The 24,975-nt window shown below is 48.2% G+C and overlaps 1 protein-coding gene across 1 annotated transcript in view; it reads right to left on the bottom strand.

Moving 5' to 3' along the window:
* LOC139235683 (FH1/FH2 domain-containing protein 3) overlaps positions 1–24,975 on the bottom strand; it is a 194,817-nt gene that overhangs the window by 93,829 nt on the left and 76,013 nt on the right. The window contains exon 4 of the mRNA XM_070866723.1: positions 6,535–6,654. Coding sequence (XP_070722824.1) covers positions 6,535–6,654 — 120 coding nt within the window. The remainder of the gene's footprint in view (positions 1–6,534; positions 6,655–24,975) is intronic.

Below are 24,975 nucleotides of genomic sequence, written 5' to 3'. Positions count from 1 at the left end.
CGAATCCAGAGGCATGGCTATAATCCAGGGACCTGGCTATAATCCAGGGGCCTGGCTATAATCCAGAGGCCTGGCTGTAAACCAGAGGCCTGGCAGTAATCCGGGGGCCTGGTAGTAATCCAGAGGCCTGACAGCAATCCAGGAACCTGGCTATAACACAGAGGCCTGGCTATAATCCTGGGGCCTGGCTATAATCCAGGGGTCTGGCAATAATCCAGGGGCCTGGCTATAATCCAGAGGGCTGGCTATACTCCAGGGTTCAGGCTATACTCCAGGGGTCTGGCTATAATCCAGAGGCCTGGCTATAATCCAGAGGCCTAGCTATAACCCAAGGGCCTGGCTGTAATCCAGAGGCCTGGCTATAATTCAGAGGTCTGGCTATAATCCAGGGGCCTGGCAATAATCTAGGGGCCTGGCTATAATCCAGAGGCCAGGACTACGAATCCAGAGGCCTGGCTATAATCCAGGGGCCTGGCTATAATCTAGAGGCCTGATTATAATCCAGGGGCCTGGCTAAATCCAGGGGTCTGGCTATAATCCAGAGGTCTGGCTATAATCCAGGGGTCTGGCTATAATCCAGCAGCCTGGCTATAATCCAGGGGTCTGGCTATAATCCAGGGACCTGGCTATAATCCAGGATACTGGCTATAATCCAGAGGCCTGGTTATAATCCAGGGGCCTGGCTATAATCCAGGGGCCTGGCTATAATCCAGGGGCCTGGCTATAATTCAGGGGCCTGGCTATAATCCAGAGGTCTGGCTATAATCCATAGATCTGGCTTTAATCCAGTGGCCTGGCTATAATCCAGGGGCCTGGCTATAATCTAGAGGCCTGGCTATAATCCAGGGGCCTGGCTAAATCCAGGGGTCTGGCTATAATCCAGAGGTCTGGCTATAATCCAGAGGTTTGGCTATAATCCAGCGGTTTCGCTATAATCCAGCAGCCTGGCTATAATCCAGGGGTCTGGCTATAATCCAGGGACCTGGCTATTATCCAGGGTACTGGCTATAATCCAGAGGCCTGGTTATAATCCAGGGGCCTGGCTATAATCCAGGGGCCTGGCTATAATTCAGGGGCCTGGCTATAATCCAGAGGTCTGGCTATAATCCATAGATCTGGCTTTAATCCAGTGGCCTGGCTATAATCCAGGGGCCTGGCTATAATCCAAGGGCCTGGCTGTAATCCAGAGGCCTGGCTATAATCCAGGGGCTTGGCTATAATCCATAGATCTGGCTTTAATCCAGTGGCCTGGCCATAATCCAGAGGCCTGCCTATAATCCAGTGGCCTGGACTACAAATCCAGGGGCCTGGCTATAATCCAGTGGCCTGGACTACTAATCCAGAGGCCTGGCTATAATTCACCAGCCTGGTTATTATCCAGGGGCCTGGCTATAATCCAGTGGCCTAGACTACTAATCCAGGGACCTGGCTATAATCCAGTGGCTGGTCTACTAATCCAGGGGCCCGACTGTAATCCAGAGGCCTGGATATAATTCAGGGGGCTGGCTATAATCCAGAGTCCTGGCTATAATCGAAAGGCCTGGCTATAATCCAGGGTCCTGGCCATAATCTAGAGGTCTGGCTATAATAAAGGGACCTGGCTATAATCCAGAGGCCTTGCTATAATCCAAAGGCCTGGCTATAATCCAGGGTCCTGGCCATAATCTAGAGGTCTGGCTATAATAAAGGGACCTGGCTATAATCCAGAGGCCTGCCTATAATCCAGAGGCCAGGACTACGAATACAGAGGCCTGCCTATAATCCAGGGACCTGGCTATAATCCAGGGACCTAGCTATAATCCAGGGGCCTGGCTATAAAGCAGAGGCCTGGCTGTAATCCAGAGGCCTGACAGTAATCTGGGGGCCTGGTAGTAATCCAGAGGCCTGACAGCAATACAGGGACCTGGCTATAATACAGAGGCCTGGTTATAATCCAGGGGCCTGGCTATAATCCAGAGGCCTGGCTATAATCCAGAGGCCAGGACTGCGAATCCAGAGGCCTGGCTATAATCCAGAGGCCTGGCTATAACCCAGGGGTCTGGCTATGATCCAGAGGTCAGGCTATAATCCAGGGGTCTGGCTATAATCCAGGGGCCTGGCTATAATCCAGGGGTGTGGCTATAATCCAGGGTTCTGGCAATAATCCAGGGACCTGGCTATAATCCAGAGGCCTGGCTATACTCAAGGGGCCAGGCTATACTCCAGGGGTCTGGCTATAATCCAGAGGCCTGGCTATAATCCAGAGGCCTGGCTATAATCCGGGGGCCTGGCTGTAATCCAGAGGCCTGGCTATAATTCAGAGGTCTGGCGATAATCCAGGGGCCTGGCTATAATCCAGGGGCCTGGCTATAATACAGAGGCCTGGCTATAATCCAAAGGCCTGGCTACAATCCAGGATCCTGGCCATAATCTAGAGGTCTGGCTATAATCCAGGGATCTGGCTTTAATCCAGTGGCCTGGCCATAATCCAGAGGCCTGCCTATAATCCAGGGGCCCGGCTATAATCCAGAGGCCTGGCTATAATCCAGCGGCCTGGCTATATTTCCAGAGGCCTGGCTATAATCCAGGGGCCTGGCTAAATCCAGGGGTCTGGCTATAATCCAGAGGTCTGGCTATAATCCAGGGGTTTCGTTATAATCCAGGGGCCTGGCTATAATCCAGAGGCCTGGTTATAATCCAGAGGCCTAGCTATAATACAGGCTATAATCCAGATGCCTGGCTATAATTCAGAGGCCTGCCTATAATCCAGAAGCCTGGCCATAATCCAGAGGCCTGCCTATAATCCAGAGGCCAGGACTATGAATCCAGAGGCCTGCCTATAATCCAGAGGCCTGGACTATGAATCCAGAGGCCTGGCTATAATCCAGGGACCTGGCAGTAATCCAGGGACCTGGCCATAATCCAGAGGCCTGGCTATAATCCAGGGGCCTGGCTATAATCCAGGGGTCTGGCTTTAATCCAGTGGCCTGGACTACTAATCCAAGGGTCTGGCTATAATCCATTGGCCTGGACTACAAGTCCAGAGGCCTGGCTTTAATCCAGTGGCCTGGACAACTAATCCAGGGGGCTGGCTCTAATCCAGTGGCCTGGACTACTAATCCAGGGGCATGGCTATAATCCAGTGGTCTGGACTACTAATCCAGGGGACTGGCTCTAATCCAGTGGCCTGGACTACTAATCCAGGTGTCTGGCTATAATCCAGTGGCCTGGACTACGAATCCAGGGGCTGGCTCTAATCCAGTGGCCTGGACTACTAATCCAGGGGCATGGCTATAATCCTGTGGCCTGGATTACAAATCCAGGGGCCTGGCTATAATCCAGTGGCCTGGACTACTAATTTAGGGGCCTGGCTGTAATCCAGAGTCCTTTACTACTAATCAAGGGGCCTGGCTATAATCCAGTTGCCTGGACTACTAATCCAGGGGTCTGGCTATAAACAAGTGGCCTGGACTACTAATCCAGGGACATGGCTATAATCCAGTGGCCTGGATTACTAATCAAGGGGTCTGGCTATAATCCAGTGTCCTGGACTACGAATCCAGGGGCCTGGCTTTAATCCCGTGGCCTGGACTATTAATCCAAGTGCCTGGCTATAATCCAGTGTAATGGACTACTAATCCAGGGGCCCAGCTATAATCCAGTGTCCTGGACTACTAATCTAGAGGCCTGGCTATAATCCAGTGGCCTGGCTATAATCCAGTGACCTGGATTACTTATCCGGGGGCCTAGCTATAATCCAGTGGCATGGACTACGAATCCAGGGGCCTTGGTCTAATCCAGTGGCCTGGACTACTAATCCAGGGGTCTGGCTATAATCCAGCGGCCTGGACTACGAATCCAGGGGCCTGGCTTTAATCCCGTGGCCTGGACTACTAATCCAGGGTCCTGGCTATAATCCAGTGGCCTGGCTATAATCCAGTGGCCTGGACTACTAATCCAGTGGCCTCACTATAATTCAGCGACCTGGCTATAATCCAGGGGCCTGGCTATAATCCAGAGGCTGGCCTCTAATCCAGGGGCCTGGTTATAATTCAGTGGCTGGACTACTAATCCAGAGGCCTGGCTATAATCCATGGGCCGGGCTATAATCCAGAGGCCTGGCTATAATCCAAGGGCCTGGCTATAATCCAGAGGCCTGGCTATAATCCAAGGGCCTGGCTACAATCCAGGGGCCTGGCTATAATCCAGAGGCCTGGCAGTAATCCGAGAGCCTGGTAGTAATCCAGAGGCCTGACAGTAATCCAGGGGCCTGGCTATAATCCAGAGGCCTGGCAGTAATCCAGGGGCCTGGCTATAATCCAGAGGCCTGGCTATAATCCAGGAGCCTGGCTATAATCCAGAGGCCTGGCAGTAAGCCAGGGTCCTGGTAGTAATTCAGGGGCCTGGCTATAATCCAGAGGCCTGGCCATAATCCAGGGGCCTGGCTATAATCCAGAGGCCTGCCCATAATCCAGGGGCCTGGCTATAATCCAGAGGCCTGGCAGTAATCCAGGGGCCTGGCTATAATCCAGAGGCCTGGATATAATCCAGGGGTTTAACTATAATCCAGAGACCTGGCTATAATCCAGAGGCCTGGCAGTAATCCAAGGGCCTGACAATAATCCAGGGGCCTGGACGACAAATCCAGACAGCATGAATTCAAATCCCAATGTGGCTGTTTGAAAGATTAAACGCAATTCAAAAAAATCTCGGAAATTAATAAACTGGTTTCAGTAAAACTGACCATGAAGCTGTCAGAGTGTTGTAAAATAAACCCCAACTGGTTCACTTACATCTCTTTAGGGGGAAGGAAATCTGCCGCCCAAACGTGGTCTGGGCCTAGACGTGAGCCCTGTCCCGCACCAAGCTGGGTGACTCTGAACTGTCCCTTCGAAGTGACTGAGCGAGGCACTCTGTCATACCCACGCTGGCTCAAGAAGAAGGCCCCAGCACCTTCTCGGGGCAACTATGGAGGGGCTATCAATGGCTTGGGCCTGGTCATCGATGCCCACATCCCGGGAATTACTGAGAAAAACAATCTCCCAATATCAGTGAACTGAAGCCTCGTCCAGGTGGATGGTAAAGATCCCACGGCCATTACTGGAAAAAGAGCAGCAGGCAAGTTCTCACCGGTTTGGAGCAGCCAATGTTTCTTCATCAAACGGCGGTTTCTGGGAAGTTACGATAATCGAAATGGCTTCCATGTTTCCCATGGAATATAAAGTAAGCTGTTCTCTGTATCTAACCCCGTGCTGTACCTGCCCTGGGAGTGTTTGATGGGACAGTGTAGAGGGAGCTTTACTCTGTATCTAACCCCGTGCTGTACCTGCCCTGGGAGTGTTTGATGGGACAGTGTAGAGGGAGCTTTACTCTGTATCTAACCCGTGCTGTACCTGCCCTGGGAGTGTTTGATGGGACAGTGTAGAGGGAGCTTTACTCTGTATCTAACCCCGTGCTGTACCTGCCCTGGGAGTGTTTGATGGGACAGTGTAGAGGGAGCTTTACTCTGTATCTAACCCCATGCTGTACCTGCCCTGGGAGTGTTTGATGGGACAGTGTAGAGGGAGCTTTACTCTGTATCTAACTCCGTGCTGTACCTGCCCTGGGAGTGTTTGATGGGACAGTGTAGAGGGAGCTTTACTCTGTATCTAACCCCCTGTACCTGCCCTGGGAGTGTTTGATGGGACAGTGTAGAGGGAGCTTTACTCTGTATCTAACCCGTGCTGTACCTGCCCTGGGAGTGTTTGATGGGAGAGTGTAGAGGAAGCTTTACTCTGTATCTAACCCGTGCTGTACCTGCCCTGGGAGTGTTTGATGGGGACAGTGTAGAGGGAGCTTTACTCTGTATCTAACCCCATGCTGTACCTGCCCTGGGAGTGTTTGATGGGACAGTGTAGAGGGAGCTTTACTCTGTATCTAACCCCCTGTACCTGCCCTGGGAGTGTGTGATGGGACAGTGTAGAGGGAGCTTTACTCTGTATCTAACCCGTGCTGTACCTGCCCTGGGAGTGTTTGATGGGACAGTGTAGAGGGAGCTTTACTCTGTATCTAACCCCGTTCTGTACCTGCCCTGGGAGTGTTTGATGGGACAGTGTAGAGGGAGCTTTACTCTGTATCTAACCCCCTGTACCTGCCCTGGGAGTGTTTGATGGGACAGTGTAGATGGAGCTTTACTCTGTATCTAACCCCCTGTACCTGCCCTGGGAGTGTTTGATGGGACAGTGTAGAGGGAGCTTTACTCTGTATCTAACCCCCTGTACCTGCCCTGGGAGTGTTTGATGGGAGAGTGTAGAGGGAGCTTTACTCTGTATCTAACCCCGTGCTGTACCTGCCCTGGGAGTGTTTGATGGGACAGTGTAGAGGGAGCTTTACTCTGTATCTAACCCCCTGTACCTGCCCTGGGAGTGTTTGAAGGGACACAACCAATATCTCTGACACGGTGGAACACAAAGATATAATTTACATTTGACAACTAAAGCAAAATCATGAACAGGTCTACTTCCTGTTTCGATGGATGAACAGGAAGTGAGCCGTGACGATGGATCTGTCACTTACATTGACACCGTTGAGGAAGTTCCCGATAGCCAGCAGGGTTGCTAGGATACAATGGAAGGTTTTGTTTCCCGCCAGTTCTTCCATCGCCAGCTTCAGGTCAAACAGAGGCACCGCGATCTCCTGCACACCAAGGGAAAGTACAGCACAACTGGGCATTTACTGGCACCCGTCACTGTAACACTCCCATATACCTCACACCCCTCACTGTAACACTGATATACCCCACACCCCTCACTGTAACACTGATATATCCCACACACCTCACTGTAACACTCCCATATACCTCACACCCCTCACTGTAACACTGATACCTCACACCCCTCACTGTAACACTGATATACCCCACACACCTCACTGTAACACTCCCATATACCTCACACCCCTCACTGTAACACTGATATACCTCACACCCCTCACTGTAACACTGATATACCCCACACCCCTCACTGTAACACTGATATACCCCACACCTCTCACTGTAACACTGATATACCCCACACCTCTCACTGTAACACTGATATATCCCACACCCCTCACTGTAACACTGATATACCCCACACACCTCACTGTAACACTCCCATATACCTCACACCCCTCACTGTAACACTCCCATATACCTCACACCCCTCACTGTAACACTCCCATATACCTCACACCCCTCACTGTAACACTGATATACCCCACACCCCTCACTGTAACACTGATATACCCCACACCCCTCACTGTAACACTTCCATATACCCCACACCCCTCACTGTAACACTGATATACCCCACACCCCTCACTGTAACACTGATATACCCCACACCCCTCACTGTAACACTGATATACCCCACACCCCGCACTGTAACACTGATATACCCCACACACCTCACTGTAACACTGATATACCCCACACCCCGCACTGTAACACTGATATACCCCACACCCCTCACTGTAACACTGATATAACCCACACCCCGCACTGTAACACTGATATACCCCACACCCCTCACTGTAACACTTCCATATACCCCACACCCCTCACTGTAACACTGATATACCCCACACCCCTCACTGTAACACTGATATACCCCACACCCCTCACTGTAACACTGATATACCCCACACCCCTCACTGTAACACTGATATACCCCACACCCCTCACTGTAACACTGATATACCCCACACTCCTCACTGTAACACTGATATACTCCACACCCCTCACTGTAACACTGATATACCCCACACCCCTCACTGTAACACTGATATACCCCACACTCCTCACTGTAACACTGATATAACCCACACCCCTCACTGTAACACTGATATACCCCACACCCCTCACTGTAACACTGATATACTCCACACCCCTCACTGTAACACTGATATACCCCACACCCCTCACTGTAACACTGATATAGCCCACGGCCCTCAATGTAACACTGATATACCCCACACCCCTCACTGTAACACTGATATACCCCATACCCCTCACTGTAACACTGATATACCTCACACCACTCACTGTAACACTGATATACCTCACACGCCTCACTGTAACACTGATATACCTCACACCCCTCACTGTAACACTGATATACCCCACACACCTCACTGTAACACTGATATACCTCACACCCCTCACTGTAACACTGATATACCCCACACACCTCACTGTAACACTGATATACCCCACACCCCTCACTGTAACACTGATATACCCCACACCATTCACTGTAACACTGATATACCCCACACCCCTCACTGTAACACTGATATACCCCACACACCTCACTGTAACACTGATATACCTCACACCCATCACTGTAACACTGATTTATCCCACAGCCCTCACTGTAACACTGATTTACCCCACACCCCTCACTGTAATACTGATATACCCCACACCCCTCACTGTAACACTGATATAGCCCACACCCCTCACTGTAACACTCCCATATACCCCACACCCCTCACTGTAACACTGATATACCCCACACCCCTCACTGTAACACTGATATACCCCATACCCCTCACTGTAACACTGATTTACCCCACAGCCCTCACTGTAACACTGATATACCCCACACCCCTCACTGTAACACTGATATACCCCACACTCCTCACTGATATACCCCATACCCCTCACTGTAACACTAATATACCCCACACGCCTCACTGTAACACTGATATACCCCACACCCCTCACTGTAACACTGATATACCCCACAGCCCTCACTGTAACACTGATATACCGCACACCCCTCACTGTAACACTGATATACCCCACACCCCTCACTGTAACACTGATATACCCCACACCCCTCACTGTAACACTGATTTACCCCACAGCCCTCACTGTAACACTGATATACCCCACACCCCTCACTGATATACCCCATACCCCTCACTGTAACACTAATATACCCCACACGCCTCACTGTAACACTGATATACCCCACAACTCTCACTGTAACACTGATATACCCCACAGCCCTCACTGTAACACTGATATACCGCACACCCCTCACTGTAACACTGATATACCTCACATCCCTCACTGTAACACTGATATACCCCACACCCCTCACTGTAACACTGATATACCTCACACCCCTCACTGAAACACTGATATACACCACACACCTCACTGTAACACTGATATACCCCACACCCCTCACTGTAACACTGATATACCCCACACCCGTCACTGTAACACTGATATACACCACACCCCTCACTGTAACACTGATATACCCCACACCCGTCACTGTAACACTGACATACCCCACACCTCTCACTGTAACACTGATATACACCACACCCCTCACTGTAACTATGATATAACCCATACCCCTCACTGTAACACTGATATACCCCACACCCCTCACTGTAACTATGATATACCCCACACCCCTCGTTGTAACACCGATATACGCCAAACCCCTCACTGTAACACTGATATACCCTATGGAGTGGAGGGTAGCCAATGTAACCCCACTTTTTAAAAAAGGAGGGAGAGAGAAAACAGGGAATTACAGACTGGTCAGCGTGACATCGGTAGTGGGTAAAATGATGGAATCAATTATTAAGGATGTCATTGCAGTGCATTTGGAAAGAGGTAATATGATAGATCCAAGTCAGCATGGATTTGTGAAAGGGAAATCATGCTTGACAAATCTTCTGGAATTTTTTGAGGATGTTTCCAGTAGAGTGGACAAGGGAGAACCAGTTGATGTGGTATATTTGGACTTTCGGAAGGCTTTCGACAAGGTCCCACACAAGAGATTAATGTGCAAAGTTAAAGCACATGGGATTGGGGTAGTGTGCTGACATGGATTGAGAACTGGTTGTCAGACAGGAAGCAAAGAGTAGGAGTAAATGGGGACTTTTCAGAATGGCAGGCAGTGACTAGTGGGGTACCGCAAGGTTCTGTGCTGGGGCCCCAGCTGTTTACACTGTACATTAATGATTTAGACGAGGGGATTAAATGTAGTATCTCTAAATTTGCGGATGACACTAAGTTGGGTGGCAGTGTGAGCTGCAAGGAGGATTCTATGAGGCTGCAGAGCGACTTGGATAGGTTAGGTGAGTGGGCAAATGCATGGCAGATGAATTATAATGTGGATAAATGTGAGGTTATCCACTTTGGTGGTAAAAACAGAGAGACAGACTATTATCTGAATGGTGACAGATTAGGAAAAGGGCAGGTGCAAAGAGACCTGGGTGTCATGGTACATCAGTCATTGAAGGTTGGCATGCAGGTACAGCAGGCGGTTAAGAAAGCAAATGGCATGTTGGCCTTCATAGCGAGGGGATTTGAGTACAAGGGCAGGGAGGTGTTGCTACAATTGTACAGGGCCTTGGTGAGGCCACACCTGGAGTATTGTGTACAGTTTTGGTCTCCTAACCTGAGGAAGGACATTCTTGCTATTGAGGGAGTGCAGCGAAGGTTCACCAGACTGATTCCCGGGATGGCGGGACTGACCTATCAAGAAAGACTGGATCAACTGGGCTTGTATTCACTGGAGTTCAGAAGAATGAGAGGGGACCTCATAGAAACGTTTAAAATTCTGACGGGTTTAGACAGGTTAGATGCAGGAAGAATGTTCCCAATGTTGGGGAAGTCCAGAACCAGGGGACACAGTCTAAGGATAAGGGGGAAGCCATTTAGGACCGAGATGAGGAGGAATTTCTTCACCCAGAGAGTGGTGAACCTGTGGAATTCTCTACCACAGAAAGTTGTTGAGGCCAATTCACTAAATATATTCAAAAAGGAGTTAGATGAAGTCCTTACTACTAGGGGAATCAAGGGGTATGGTGAGAAAGCAGGAATGGGGTACTGAAGTTGCATATTCAGCCATGAACTCATTGAATGGCAGTGCAGGCTAGAAGGGCCAAATGGCCTACTCCTGCACCTATTTTCTATGTTTCTATGTTTCTATGTAACACTGATATACACCACACCCCACATTGTGACACTGATATACCCCACACCCCTCACTGTGACACTGATATACCCCACACCCCTCACTGTAACACTGATATAACCCACATCACTCACTGTAACATTGATATACCCCACAACCCACACTGTAACACTGATATACCCCACACTCCTCACTGTAACACTGATATACCGCACACCCCTCACTGAAACACTGATATACACCACACACCTCACTGTAACTATGATATACCCCACACCCCTCACTGTAACACAGATATACGCCACACCCCTCACTGTAACACTGATATACACCACACCCCACATTGTGACACTGATATACCCCACACCCCTCACTGTGACACTGATACACCCCACACCCCTCACTGTAACACTGACATACCCCACACCCCGCACTGTAACTCTGATATACCCCATACCCCTCACTGTAACACTGATATACCCCACACCCCTCACTGTAACATTGATATACCCCACACCCGTCACTGTAACACTGATATACCCCACAACCCACACTGTAACACTGATATACCCCACACTCCTCACTGTAACACTGATATACCCCAGACCCCTAACTGTAACACTGATATACCCCACACCACTCACTGTAACACAGATATACCCCACACCCCTCACTGTGACACTGATATACCCCACACCCCTCACTGTAACATTGATATACCCCACACCCCTCACTGTAACACTGATATACCCCACACCCCACATTGTAACACTGATATACCCCACACTCCTCACTGTAACACTGATATACCCCACACCACTCACTGTAACACTGATATACCCCCCCCCCCACCACTCACTGATATACCCCACACCCCTCTCTGTAACACTCCCATATATCCCACATTCCTCACTGTAACACTGATATACCACACACCCCTCACTGTAACACTGATATACCCCACATCCCTCACTGTAACACTGATTTACCCCACACCCCTCACTGTAACACTGATATACCCCACACTCCTCACTGTAACACTGATATACACCACACCCCTCACTGTGACACTGATATACCCCACACCCCTCACTGATATACCCCACACCCCTCTCTGTAACACTCCCATATACCCCACACTCCTCACTGTAACACTGATATGCACCACACCCCTCACTGTAACACTGATATACCCCACACCCCTCACTGTAACATTGATATACCCCACACACCTCACTGAAACACTGATATACCTCACACCCCTCACTGTAACACAGATATATCCCACATCCCTCACTGTAACACTGATTTACCCCACACCCCTCACTGTAACACTCCCATATACCCCACACCCCTCACTGTAACACTGATATACACCACACCCCTTACTGTGACACTGATATACCCCACACCCCTGACTGATATACCCCACACCCCTCTCTGTAACACTCCCATATATCCCACATTCCTTACTGTAACGCTGATATACCGCAAACCCCTCACTGTGACACTGATATACCCGACATCCCTCACTGTAACACTGATATACCCCACACCCCTCACTGTAACATTGATATACCCCACACACCTCACTGTAACACTGATATACCTCACACCCCTCGCTGTAACACTGATATAACTCACACCCCTCACTGAAACACTGATATACCTCACACCCCTCACTGTAACACTGATATACCCCACGCCCATCACTGTAACACTGATATACCACACACCCCTCACTGTAACACTGATATACCCCACATCCCTCACTGTAACACTGATATACCCCACACCCCTCACTGTAACATTGATATACCCCACATACCTCACTGTAACACTGATATACCCCACACCCCACACTGTAACACTGATATACCTCACACCTGTCACTGTAACACTGACATACCCCACACCCCTCACTGTAACTCTGTTATAACCCACACCCCTCACTGTAATACTGATATACCACATACCCCTCACTGTAACACTGATATACCACACATCCCTCACTGCAATACTGATATACCACATACCCTTCACTGTAACACTGTTATACCTCACACCGCTCACTGAAACACACAGATATACCCCACACACCTCACTGTAACACTGATATAACCCACCCTTCACTGTAACTCTCTGATATACCCCACACCCCTCAGTGTAACACACTGATATACACCACACCCCTCACGGGAACATTCTCTGACATGCACCAAACCCCTCACTGTATCACCTAAATATTCCACACCCCTCACTTTAACACTGATATTCACCACACCCCTCACTGTAACACTGATAAACACAAAAACCCTCACTGTAACACTGATATACCCCACACCCCTCACTGTAACACTGATATACCCCACACCCCTCACTGTAACACTGATATATCCCACACCCCTCACTGTAACACTGATATGCACCACACACCTCACGGTAACTCTCTGATATACATAACACCCCTAACTACAACACTGATATACCTCACACCCCTCACTATAACACTGGTATATCTCACACCCCTCACTATAACACTGGTATATCTCATATCCCTCAATGTAACATCCTGTGATATAAACCACACCTGACTCTGTAACACTCTGATATACCCCACGTCCCTCACATTAACAGATATATCCCACACCCCTCACTGTAACACTGAGTTGCCCCACACCCCTCACTGTAACACTGATATACCCCACACCCCTCACTGTAACACAGATATACCCCACACACCTCACTGTAACACTGATATACGCCACACCCCTCACTGTAACACTGATATACACCACACACCACATTGTGACACTGATATACCCCACACCCCTCACTGTAACACTGATATACCCCACACCCCTCACTGTAACATTGATATACCCCACACCCGTCACTGTAACACTGATATACCCCACAACCCACACTGTAACACTGATATACCCCACACTCCTCACTGTAACACTGATATACCCCACACCCCTAACTGTAACACTGATATACCCCACACCACTCACTGTAACACAGATATACCCCACACCCCTCACTGTAACACTGATATACCCCACACCCCTCACTGTAACATTGATATACCCAACACCCCTCACTGTAACACTAATATACCCCACACCCCACATTGTAACACTGATATACCCCACACTCCACACTGTAACACTGATATACCCCACACCATTCACTGTAACACTGATATACCCCACACCACTCACTGATATACCCCACACCCCTCTCTGTAACACTACCATATATCCCACATTCCTTACTGTAACGCTGATATACCGCAAACCCCTCACTGTGACACTGATATACCCGACATCCCTCACTGTAACACTGATATACCCCACACCCCTCACTGTAACATTGATATACCCCACACACCTCACTGTAACACTGATATACCTCACACCCCTCGCTGTAACACTGATATAACTCACACCCCTCACTGAAACACTGATATACCTCAAACCCCTCACTGTAACACTGATATACCCCACGCCCATCACTGTAACACTGATATACCACACACCCCTCACTGTAACACTGATATACCCCACATCCCTCACTGTAACACTGATATACCCCACACCCCTCACTGTAACATTGATATACCCCACATACCTCACTGTAACACTGATATACCCCACACCCCACACTGTAACACTGATATACCTCACACCTGTCACTGTAACACTGACATACCCCACACCCCTCACTGTAACTCTGTTAGAACCCACACCCCTCACTGTAATACTGATATACACCTTCACCCCTCACTATAACACTGATATACCGCACACGTCTCACTGTAATACTCTCTGATATACCCCACACCCTTCACTGTAGCACTGATATCCCCCACACCACTCACTGTAACACTGATATGCCCCACACCTTTCACTGTAACACTTATATACCCCAGACCCCGCAATGTAACACTGCTATACCCCACACCCCACACTGTAACACTGATATAACTGACATCCCTCACTGTAACACTGATATGCCCCACACCCCTCACTGTAACACTGATATAACCCACACCCCTCACTGTAACACTGATATACCCCACACCACTCACTGTAACATTGATATACCCCACACCCGTCACTGTAACACTGATATACCCCACAACCCACACTGTAACACTGATATATCCCACACTCCTCACTGTAACACTGATATCCCCCACACCCCTAACTGTAATACTGATATATCCCACACGACTCACTGTAACACAGATATACCTCACACCCCTCACTGTGACACTGATATACCCCACACCCCTCACTGTAACACTGATATACCCCACACCCCAAATTGTAACACTGATATACCCCACACTCCTCACTGTAACACTGATATACCCCACACCACTCACTGTAACACTGATATACCGCACACCCCTCACTGTAACACTGATATACCCCACATCCCTCACTTTAACACTGATATACCCCACACCCCTCACTGTAACACTGATTTACCCCACACCCATCACTGTAACACTCCCATATACCCCACACCCCTCACTGTAACACGGATATACCCCACACTCCTCACTGTAACACTGATATACCCCACACCCCTCACTGTAACACTGATATACCCCACACCCCACATTGTAACACTGATATACCTCACACCCCTCACTGTAACACTGATATACCCCACGCCCATCACTGTAACACTGATATACCACACACCCCTCACTGTAACACTGATATACCCCACATCCCTCACTGTAACACTGATATACCCCACACCCCTCACTGTAACATTGATATACCCCACATACCTCACTGTAACACTGATATACCCCACACCCCACACTGTAACACTGATATACCTCACACCTGTCACTGTAACACTGACATACCCCACACCCCTCACTGTAACTCTGTTATAACCCACACCCCTCACTGTAATACTGATATACCACATACCCCTCACTGTAACACTGATATACCACACATCCCTCACTGCAATACTGATATACCACATACCCTTCACTGTAACACTGATATACCTCACACCGCTCACTGAAACACACAGATATACCCCACACACCTCACTGTAACACTGATATACCTCACACCTGTCACTGTAACACTGACATACCCCACACCCCTCACTGTAACTCTGTTATAACCCACACCCCTCACTGTAATACTGATATACCACATACCCCTCACTGTAACACTGATATACCACACATCCCTCACTGCAATACTGATATACCTCACACCGCTCACTGAAACACACAGATATACCCCACACACCTCACTGTAACACTGATATAACCCACCCTTCACGGGAACATTCTCTGACATGCACCAAACCCCTCACTGTATCACCTAAATATTCCACACCCCTCACTTTAACACTGATATTCACCACACCCCTCACTGTAACACTGATAAACACAAAAACCCTCACTGTAACACTGATATACCCCACACCCCTCACTGTAACACTGATATACCCCACACCCCTCACTGTAACACTGATATATCCCACACCCCTCACTGTAACACTGATATGCACCACACACCTCACGGTAACTCTCTGATATACATAACACCCCTAACTACAACACTGATATACCTCACACCCCTCACTATAACACTGGTATATCTCACACCCCTCACTATAACACTGGTATATCTCATATCCCTCAATGTAACATCCTGTGATATAAACCACACCTGACTCTGTAACACTCTGATATACCCCACGTCCCTCACATTAACAGATATATCCCACACCCCTCACTGTAACACTGAGTTGCCCCACACCCCTCACTGTAACACTGATATACCCCACACCCCTCACTGTAACACAGATATACCCCACACACCTCACTGTAACACTGATATACGCCACACCCCTCACTGTAACACTGATATACACCACACACCACATTGTGACACTGATATACCCCACACCCCTCACTGTAACACTGATATACCCCACACCCCTCACTGTAACATTGATATACCCCACACCCGTCACTGTAACACTGATATACCCCACAACCCACACTGTAACACTGATATACCCCACACTCCTCACTGTAACACTGATATACCCCACACCCCTAACTGTAACACTGATATACCCCACACCACTCACTGTAACACAGATATACCCCACACCCCTCACTGTAACACTGATATACCCCACACCCCTCACTGTAACATTGATATACCCAACACCCCTCACTGTAACACTAATATACCCCACACCCCACATTGTAACACTGATATACCCCACACTCCACACTGTAACACTGATATACCCCACACCACTCACTGTAACACTGATATACCCCACACCACTCACTGATATACCCCACACCCCTCTCTGTAACACTACCATATATCCCACATTCCTTACTGTAACGCTGATATACCGCAAACCCCTCACTGTGACACTGATATACCCGACATCCCTCACTGTAACACTGATATACCCCACACCCCTCACTGTAACATTGATATACCCCACACACCTCACTGTAACACTGATATACCTCACACCCCTCGCTGTAACACTGATATAACTCACACCCCTCACTGAAACACTGATATACCTCACACCCCTCACTGTAACACTGATATACCCCACATCCCTCACTGTAACACTGATTTACCCCACACACCTCACTGTAACACTCCCATATACCCCACACCCCTCACTGTAACACTGATATACACCACACCCCTTACTGTGACACAGATATACCCCACACCCCTCACTGATATACCCCACACCCCTCTCTGTAACACTCCCATATATCCCACATTCCTTACTGTAACGCTGATATACCGCAAACCCCTCACTGTGACACTGATATACCCGACATCCCTCACTGTAACACTGATATACCCCACACCCCTCACTGTAACATTGATATACCCCACACACCTCACTGTAACACTGATATACCTCACACCCCTCGCTGTAACACTGATATAACTCACACCCCTCACTGTAACACTGATATACCCCACGCCCATCACTGTAACACTGATATACCACACACCCCTCACTGTAACACTGATATACCCCACATCCCTCACTGTAACACTGATATACCCCACACCCCTCACTGTAACATTGATATACCCCACATACCTCACTGTAACACTGATATACCCCACACCCCACACTGTAACACTGATATACCTCACACCTGTCACTGTAACACTGACATACCCCACACCCCTCACTGTAACTCTGTTATAACCCACACCCCTCACTGTAATACTGATATACACCTTCACCCCTCACTATAACACTGATATACCGCACACCTCTCACTGTAATACTCTCTGATATACCCCACACCCTTCACTGTAGCACTGATATCCCCCACACCACTCACTGTAACACTGATATGCCCCACACCTTTCACTGTAACACTGATATACCCCAGACCCCGCAATGTAACACTGCTATACCCCACACCCCACACTGTAACACTGATATAACTGACATCCCTCACTGTAACACTGATATGCCCCACACCCCTCACTGTAACACTGATATAACCCACACCCCTCACTGTAACACTGATATACCCCACACCACTCACTGTAACATTGATATACCCCACACCCGTCACTGTAACACTGATATACCCCACAACCCACACTGTAACACTGATATATCCCACACTCCTCACTGTAACACTGATATCCCCCACACCCCTAACTGTAATACTGATATATCCCACACGACTCACTGTAACACAGATATACCTCACACCCCTCACTGTGACACTGATATACCCCACACCCCTCACTGTAACACTGATATACCCCACACCCCAAATTGTAACACTGATATACCCCACACTCCTCACTGTAACACTGATATACCCCACACCACTCACTGTAACACTGATATACCGCACACCCCTCACTGTAACACTGATATACCCCACATCCCTCACTTTAACACTGATATACCCCACACCCCTCACTGTAACACTGATTTACCCCACACCCATCACTGTAAAACTCCCATATACCCCACACCCCTCACTGTAACACGGATATACCCCACACTCCTCACTGTAACACTGATATACCCCACACCCCTCACTGTAACATTAATATACCCCACACCCTCACTGTAACACTGATATACCCCACACCCCAAATTGTAACACTGATATACCCCACACTCCTCACTGTAACACTGATATACCCCACACCACTCACTGTAAGACTGATATACCCCACACCACTCACTGATATACCCCACATCCCTCTCTGTAACACTCCCATATATCCCACATTCCTCACTGTAACACTGATATACCGCACACCCCTCACTGTAACACTGATATACCCCACATCCCTCACTGTAACACTGATGTACCCCACACCCCTCACTGTAACACTGATTTACCCCACACTCCTCACTGTAACACTCCCATATACCCCACACCCCTCACTGTAACACCGATATACCCCACATTCCTCACTGTAACACTGATATACCCCACACCCCTCACTGTAACACTGATATACCCCACACCTCTCACTGTAATACTGATATACCACATACCCCTCACTGTAACACTGATATACCACACATCCCTCACTGTAATACTGATATACCACATACCCCTCACTGTAACACTGATATACCTCACACCGCTCACTGAAACACACAGATATACCCCACACACGTCACTGTAACACTGATATAACCCACCCTTCACTGTAACTCTCTGATATACCCCACACCCCTCAGTGTAACACACTGATATACACCACACCCCTCACGGGAACATTCTCTGACATGCACCAAACCCCTCACTGTAACACCTAAATATACCACACCCCTCACTTTAACACTGATATACACCACACCCCTCACTGTAACACTGATATACACAAAAACCCTCACTGTAACACTGATATACCCCACACCCCTCACTGTAACACTGATATACCCCACACCCCTCACTGTAACACTGATATATCCCACACCTCTCACTGCAACACTGATATGCACCACACACCTCACGGTAACTCTCTAATATACATAACACCCCTAACTACAACACTGATATACCTCACACCCCTCACTATAACACTGGTATATCTCACACACCTCACTATAACACTGGTATATCTCATACCCCTCAATGTAACATCCTGTGATATAAACCACACCTGACTCTGTAACACTCTGATATACCCCACGTCCCTCACATTAACAGATATATCCCACACCCCTCACTGTAACACTGAGTTGCCCCACACCACTCACTGTAACACTGATATACCCCACACCACTCACTGTAACACTGATATACCCCACACCCCTCACTGTAACACTGATATACCTCACACCCCTCGCTGTAACACTGATATACCCCACACTCCTCACTGTAACACTGAGATACCCCACACCCCTCACTGTAACACTGATATACCCCACACCCCTCACTGTAACACTGATATACCCCACACCCCTCACTGTAACACTGATATACCTCACACACCTCACTGTAACACTGATATATCCCACACCCCTCACTGTAACACTGATATACCCCACACCCCTCACTGTAACACAGATATATCCCACACCCCTCACTGTAACACTGATATACCCCACACCCCTCACTGTAACACTGATATACCTCACACCCCTCACTGTAATACTGATATACCCCACACACCTCACTGTAACACTGATTTACCCCACACCTCTCACTGATATACTCCACACTCCTCTCTGTAACACTCCCATATATCCCACATTCCTTACTGTAACACTGATATACCGCACACCCCTCACTGTGACACTGATATACCCCACATCCCTCACTGTAACACTGATATACCCCACACCCCTCACTGTAACATTGATATACCCCACACACCTCACTGTAACACTGATATACCTCACACACCTCACTGTAGCACTGATATACCTCACACCCCTCACTGTAACACTGATATACCTCACACCCTCACTGTAACACTGATATACCCCACGCCCATCACTGTAACACTGATATACCTCACACCCCTCACTGTAACACTGATATACCCCACACCCCTCACTGTAACACTGATATACCCACACACCTCACTGTAACACTGATATACCTCACACCTGTCACTGTAACACTGACATACCCCACACCCCTCACTGTAACTCTGATATACCCCTCACTGTGACACTTTGATTTACCCCACATCCCTCACTGTGACACTGATATACCCCACACCCCTCACTGTAACTCTGTTATAACCCACACCCCTCACTGTAATACTGATATACCACATACCCCTCACTGTAACACTGATATACCACATATCCCTCACTGCAATACTGATATACCACATACCCCTCACTGTAACACTGATATACCTCACACCGCTCACTGAAACACACAGATATACCCCACACACCTCACTGTAACACTGATATAACCCACCCTTCACTGTAACTCTCTGATATACCCCACACCCCTCAGTGTAACACACTGATATACACCACACCCCTCACTGGAACATTCTCTGACATGCACCAAACCCCTCACTGTAACACCTAAATATACCACACCCCTCACTTTAACACTGATATACACCACACCCCTCACTGTAACACTGATAAACACAAAAACCCTCACTGTAACACTGATATACCCCACACCCCTCACTGTAACACTGATATACCCCACACCCCTCACTGTAACACTGATATATCCCACACCCCTCACTGTAACACTGATATGCACCACACACCTCACGGTAACTCTCTGATATACATAACACCCCGAACTACAACACTGATATACCTCACACCCCTCACTATAACACTGGTATATCTCACACCCCTCACTATAACACTGGTATATCTCATACCCCTCAATGTAACATCCTGTGATATAAATCACACCTGACTCTGTAACACTCTGATATACCCCACAACCCTCACATTAACAGATATATCCCACACCCCTCACTGTAACACTGATATACCTCACACCCCTCACTGTAACACTGATATACCTCACACCCCTCACTGTAACACTGATATATCCCACACCCCTCACTGTAACACTGAGTTGCCCCACACCCCTCACTGTAACACTGATATACCCCACACCACTCACTGTAACACTGATATACCCCACACCTGTCACTGTAACACTGACATACCCCACACCCATCACTGTAACTCTGATATACCCCTCACTGTGACACTTTGATTTACCCCACATCCCTCACTGTGACACTGATATACCCCACACCCCTCACTGTAACTCTGTTATAACCCACACCCCTCACTGTAATACTGATATACCACATACCCCTCACTGTAACACTGATATACCACACATCCCTCACTGTAATACTGATATACCACATACCCCTCACTGTAACACTGATATACCTCACACCGCTCACTGAAACACACAGATATACCCCATACACCTCACTGTAACACTGATATAACCCACCCTTCACTGTAACTCTCTGATATACCCCACACCCCTCAGTGTAACACACTGATATACACCACACCCCTCACGGGAACATTCTCTGACATGCACCAAACCCCTCACTGTAACACCTAAATATACCACACCCCTCACTTTAACACTGATATACACCACACCCCTCACTGTAACACTGATATACACAAAAACCATCACTGTAACACTGATATACCCCACAACCCTCACTGTAACACTGATATACCCCACACCCCTCACTGTAACACTGATATATCCCACACCCCTCACTGTAACACTGATATGCACCACACACCTCACGGTAACTCTCTAATATACATAACACCCCTAACTACAACACTGATATACCTCACACCCCTCACTATAACACTGGTATATCTCACACCCCTCACTATAAGACTGGTATATCTCATACCCCTCAATGTAACATCCTGTGATATAAACCACACCTGACTCTGTAACACTCTGATATACCCCACGTCCCTCACATTAACAGATATATCCCACACCCCTCACTGTAACACTGAGTTGCCCCACACCCCTCACTGTAACACTGATATACCCCACACCACTCACTGTAACACTGATATACCCCACACCCCTCACTGTAACACTGATATACCTCACACCCCTCGCTGTAACACTGATATACCCCACACATCACTGTAACACTGATATACCCCACACCCCTCACTGTAACACTGATATACCTCACACACCTCACTGTAACACTGATATACCCCACACCCCTCACTGTAACACAGATATACCCCACACCCCTCACTGTAACACTGATATACCCCACAACCCTCACTGTAACACTGATATACCTCACACCCCTCACTGTAATACTGATATACCCCACACCCCTCACTGTAACACTGATTTACCCCACACCCCTCACTGTAACACTCCCATATACCCCACACCCCTCACTGTAACACGGATATACCCCACACTCCTCACTGTAACACTGATATACCCCACAACCCTCACTGTAACACTGATACAACCCACACCCCTCACTGATATACCCCACACCCCTCTCTGTAACACTCCCATATATCCCACATTCCTTACTGTAACACTGATATACCGCACACCCCTCACTGTGACACTGATATACCCCACATCCCTCACTGTAACACTGATATACCCCACACCCCTCACTGTAACATTGATATACCCCACACACCTCACTGTAACACTGATATACCTCACACACCTCACTGTAGCACTGATATACCTCACACCCCTCACTGTAACACTGATATACCTCACACCCTCACTGTAACACTGATATATCCCACGACCATCACTGTAACACTGATATACCTCACACCCCTCACTGTAACACTGATATACCCCACACCCCTCACTGTAACACTGATATACCCACACACCTCACTGTAACACTGATATACCTCACACCTGTCACTGTAACACTGACATACCCCACACCCCTCACTGTAACTCTGATATACCCCTCACTGTGACACTTTGATTTACCCCACATCCCTCACTGTGACACTGATATACCCCACACCCCTCACTGTAACTCTGTTATAACCCACACCCCTCACTGTAATACTGATATACCACATACCCCTCACTGTAACACTGATATACCACACATCCCTCACTGCAATACTGATATACCACATACCCTTCACTGTAACACTGATATACCTCACACCGCTCACTGAAACACACAGATATACCCCACACACCTCACTGTAACACTGATATAACCCACCCTTCACTGTAACTCTCTGATATACCCCACACCCCTCAGTGTAACACACTGATATACACCACACCCCTCACGGGAACATTCTCTGACATGCACCAAACCCCTCACTGTAACACCTAAATATACCACACCCCTCACTTTAACACTGATATACACCACACCCCTCACTGTAACACTGATAAACACAAAAACCCTCACTGTAACACTGATATACCCCACACCCCTCACTGTAACACTGATATACCCCACACCCCTCACTGTAACACTGATATATCCCATACCCCTCACTGTAACACTGATATGCACCACACACCTCACGGTAACTCTCTGATATACATAACACCCCGAACTACAACACTGATATACCTCACACCCCTCACTATAACACTGGTATATCTCACACCCCTCACTATAACACTGGTATATCTCATACCCCTCAATGTAACATCCTGTGATATAAATCACACCTGACTCTGTAACACTCTGATATACCCCACATCCCTCACATTAACAGATATATCCCACACCCCTCACTGTAACACTGATATACCTCACACCCCTCACTGTAACACTGATATACCTCACACCCCTCACTGTAACACTGATATATCCCACACCCCTCACTGTAACACTGAGTTGCCCCACACCCCTCACTGTAACACTGATATACCCCACACCACTCACTGTAACACTGATATACCCCACACCTGTCACTGTAACACTGACATACCCCACACCCATCACTG

Source organism: Pristiophorus japonicus, chromosome 23 (genome assembly GCF_044704955.1).
Source record: "Pristiophorus japonicus isolate sPriJap1 chromosome 23, sPriJap1.hap1, whole genome shotgun sequence".
NCBI lineage: Eukaryota > Metazoa > Chordata > Chondrichthyes > Pristiophoridae > Pristiophorus > Pristiophorus japonicus.
The sequence above is the reverse complement of the archived record's forward strand: the minus strand, read 5'-3'. Positions and strand labels throughout refer to the sequence as shown.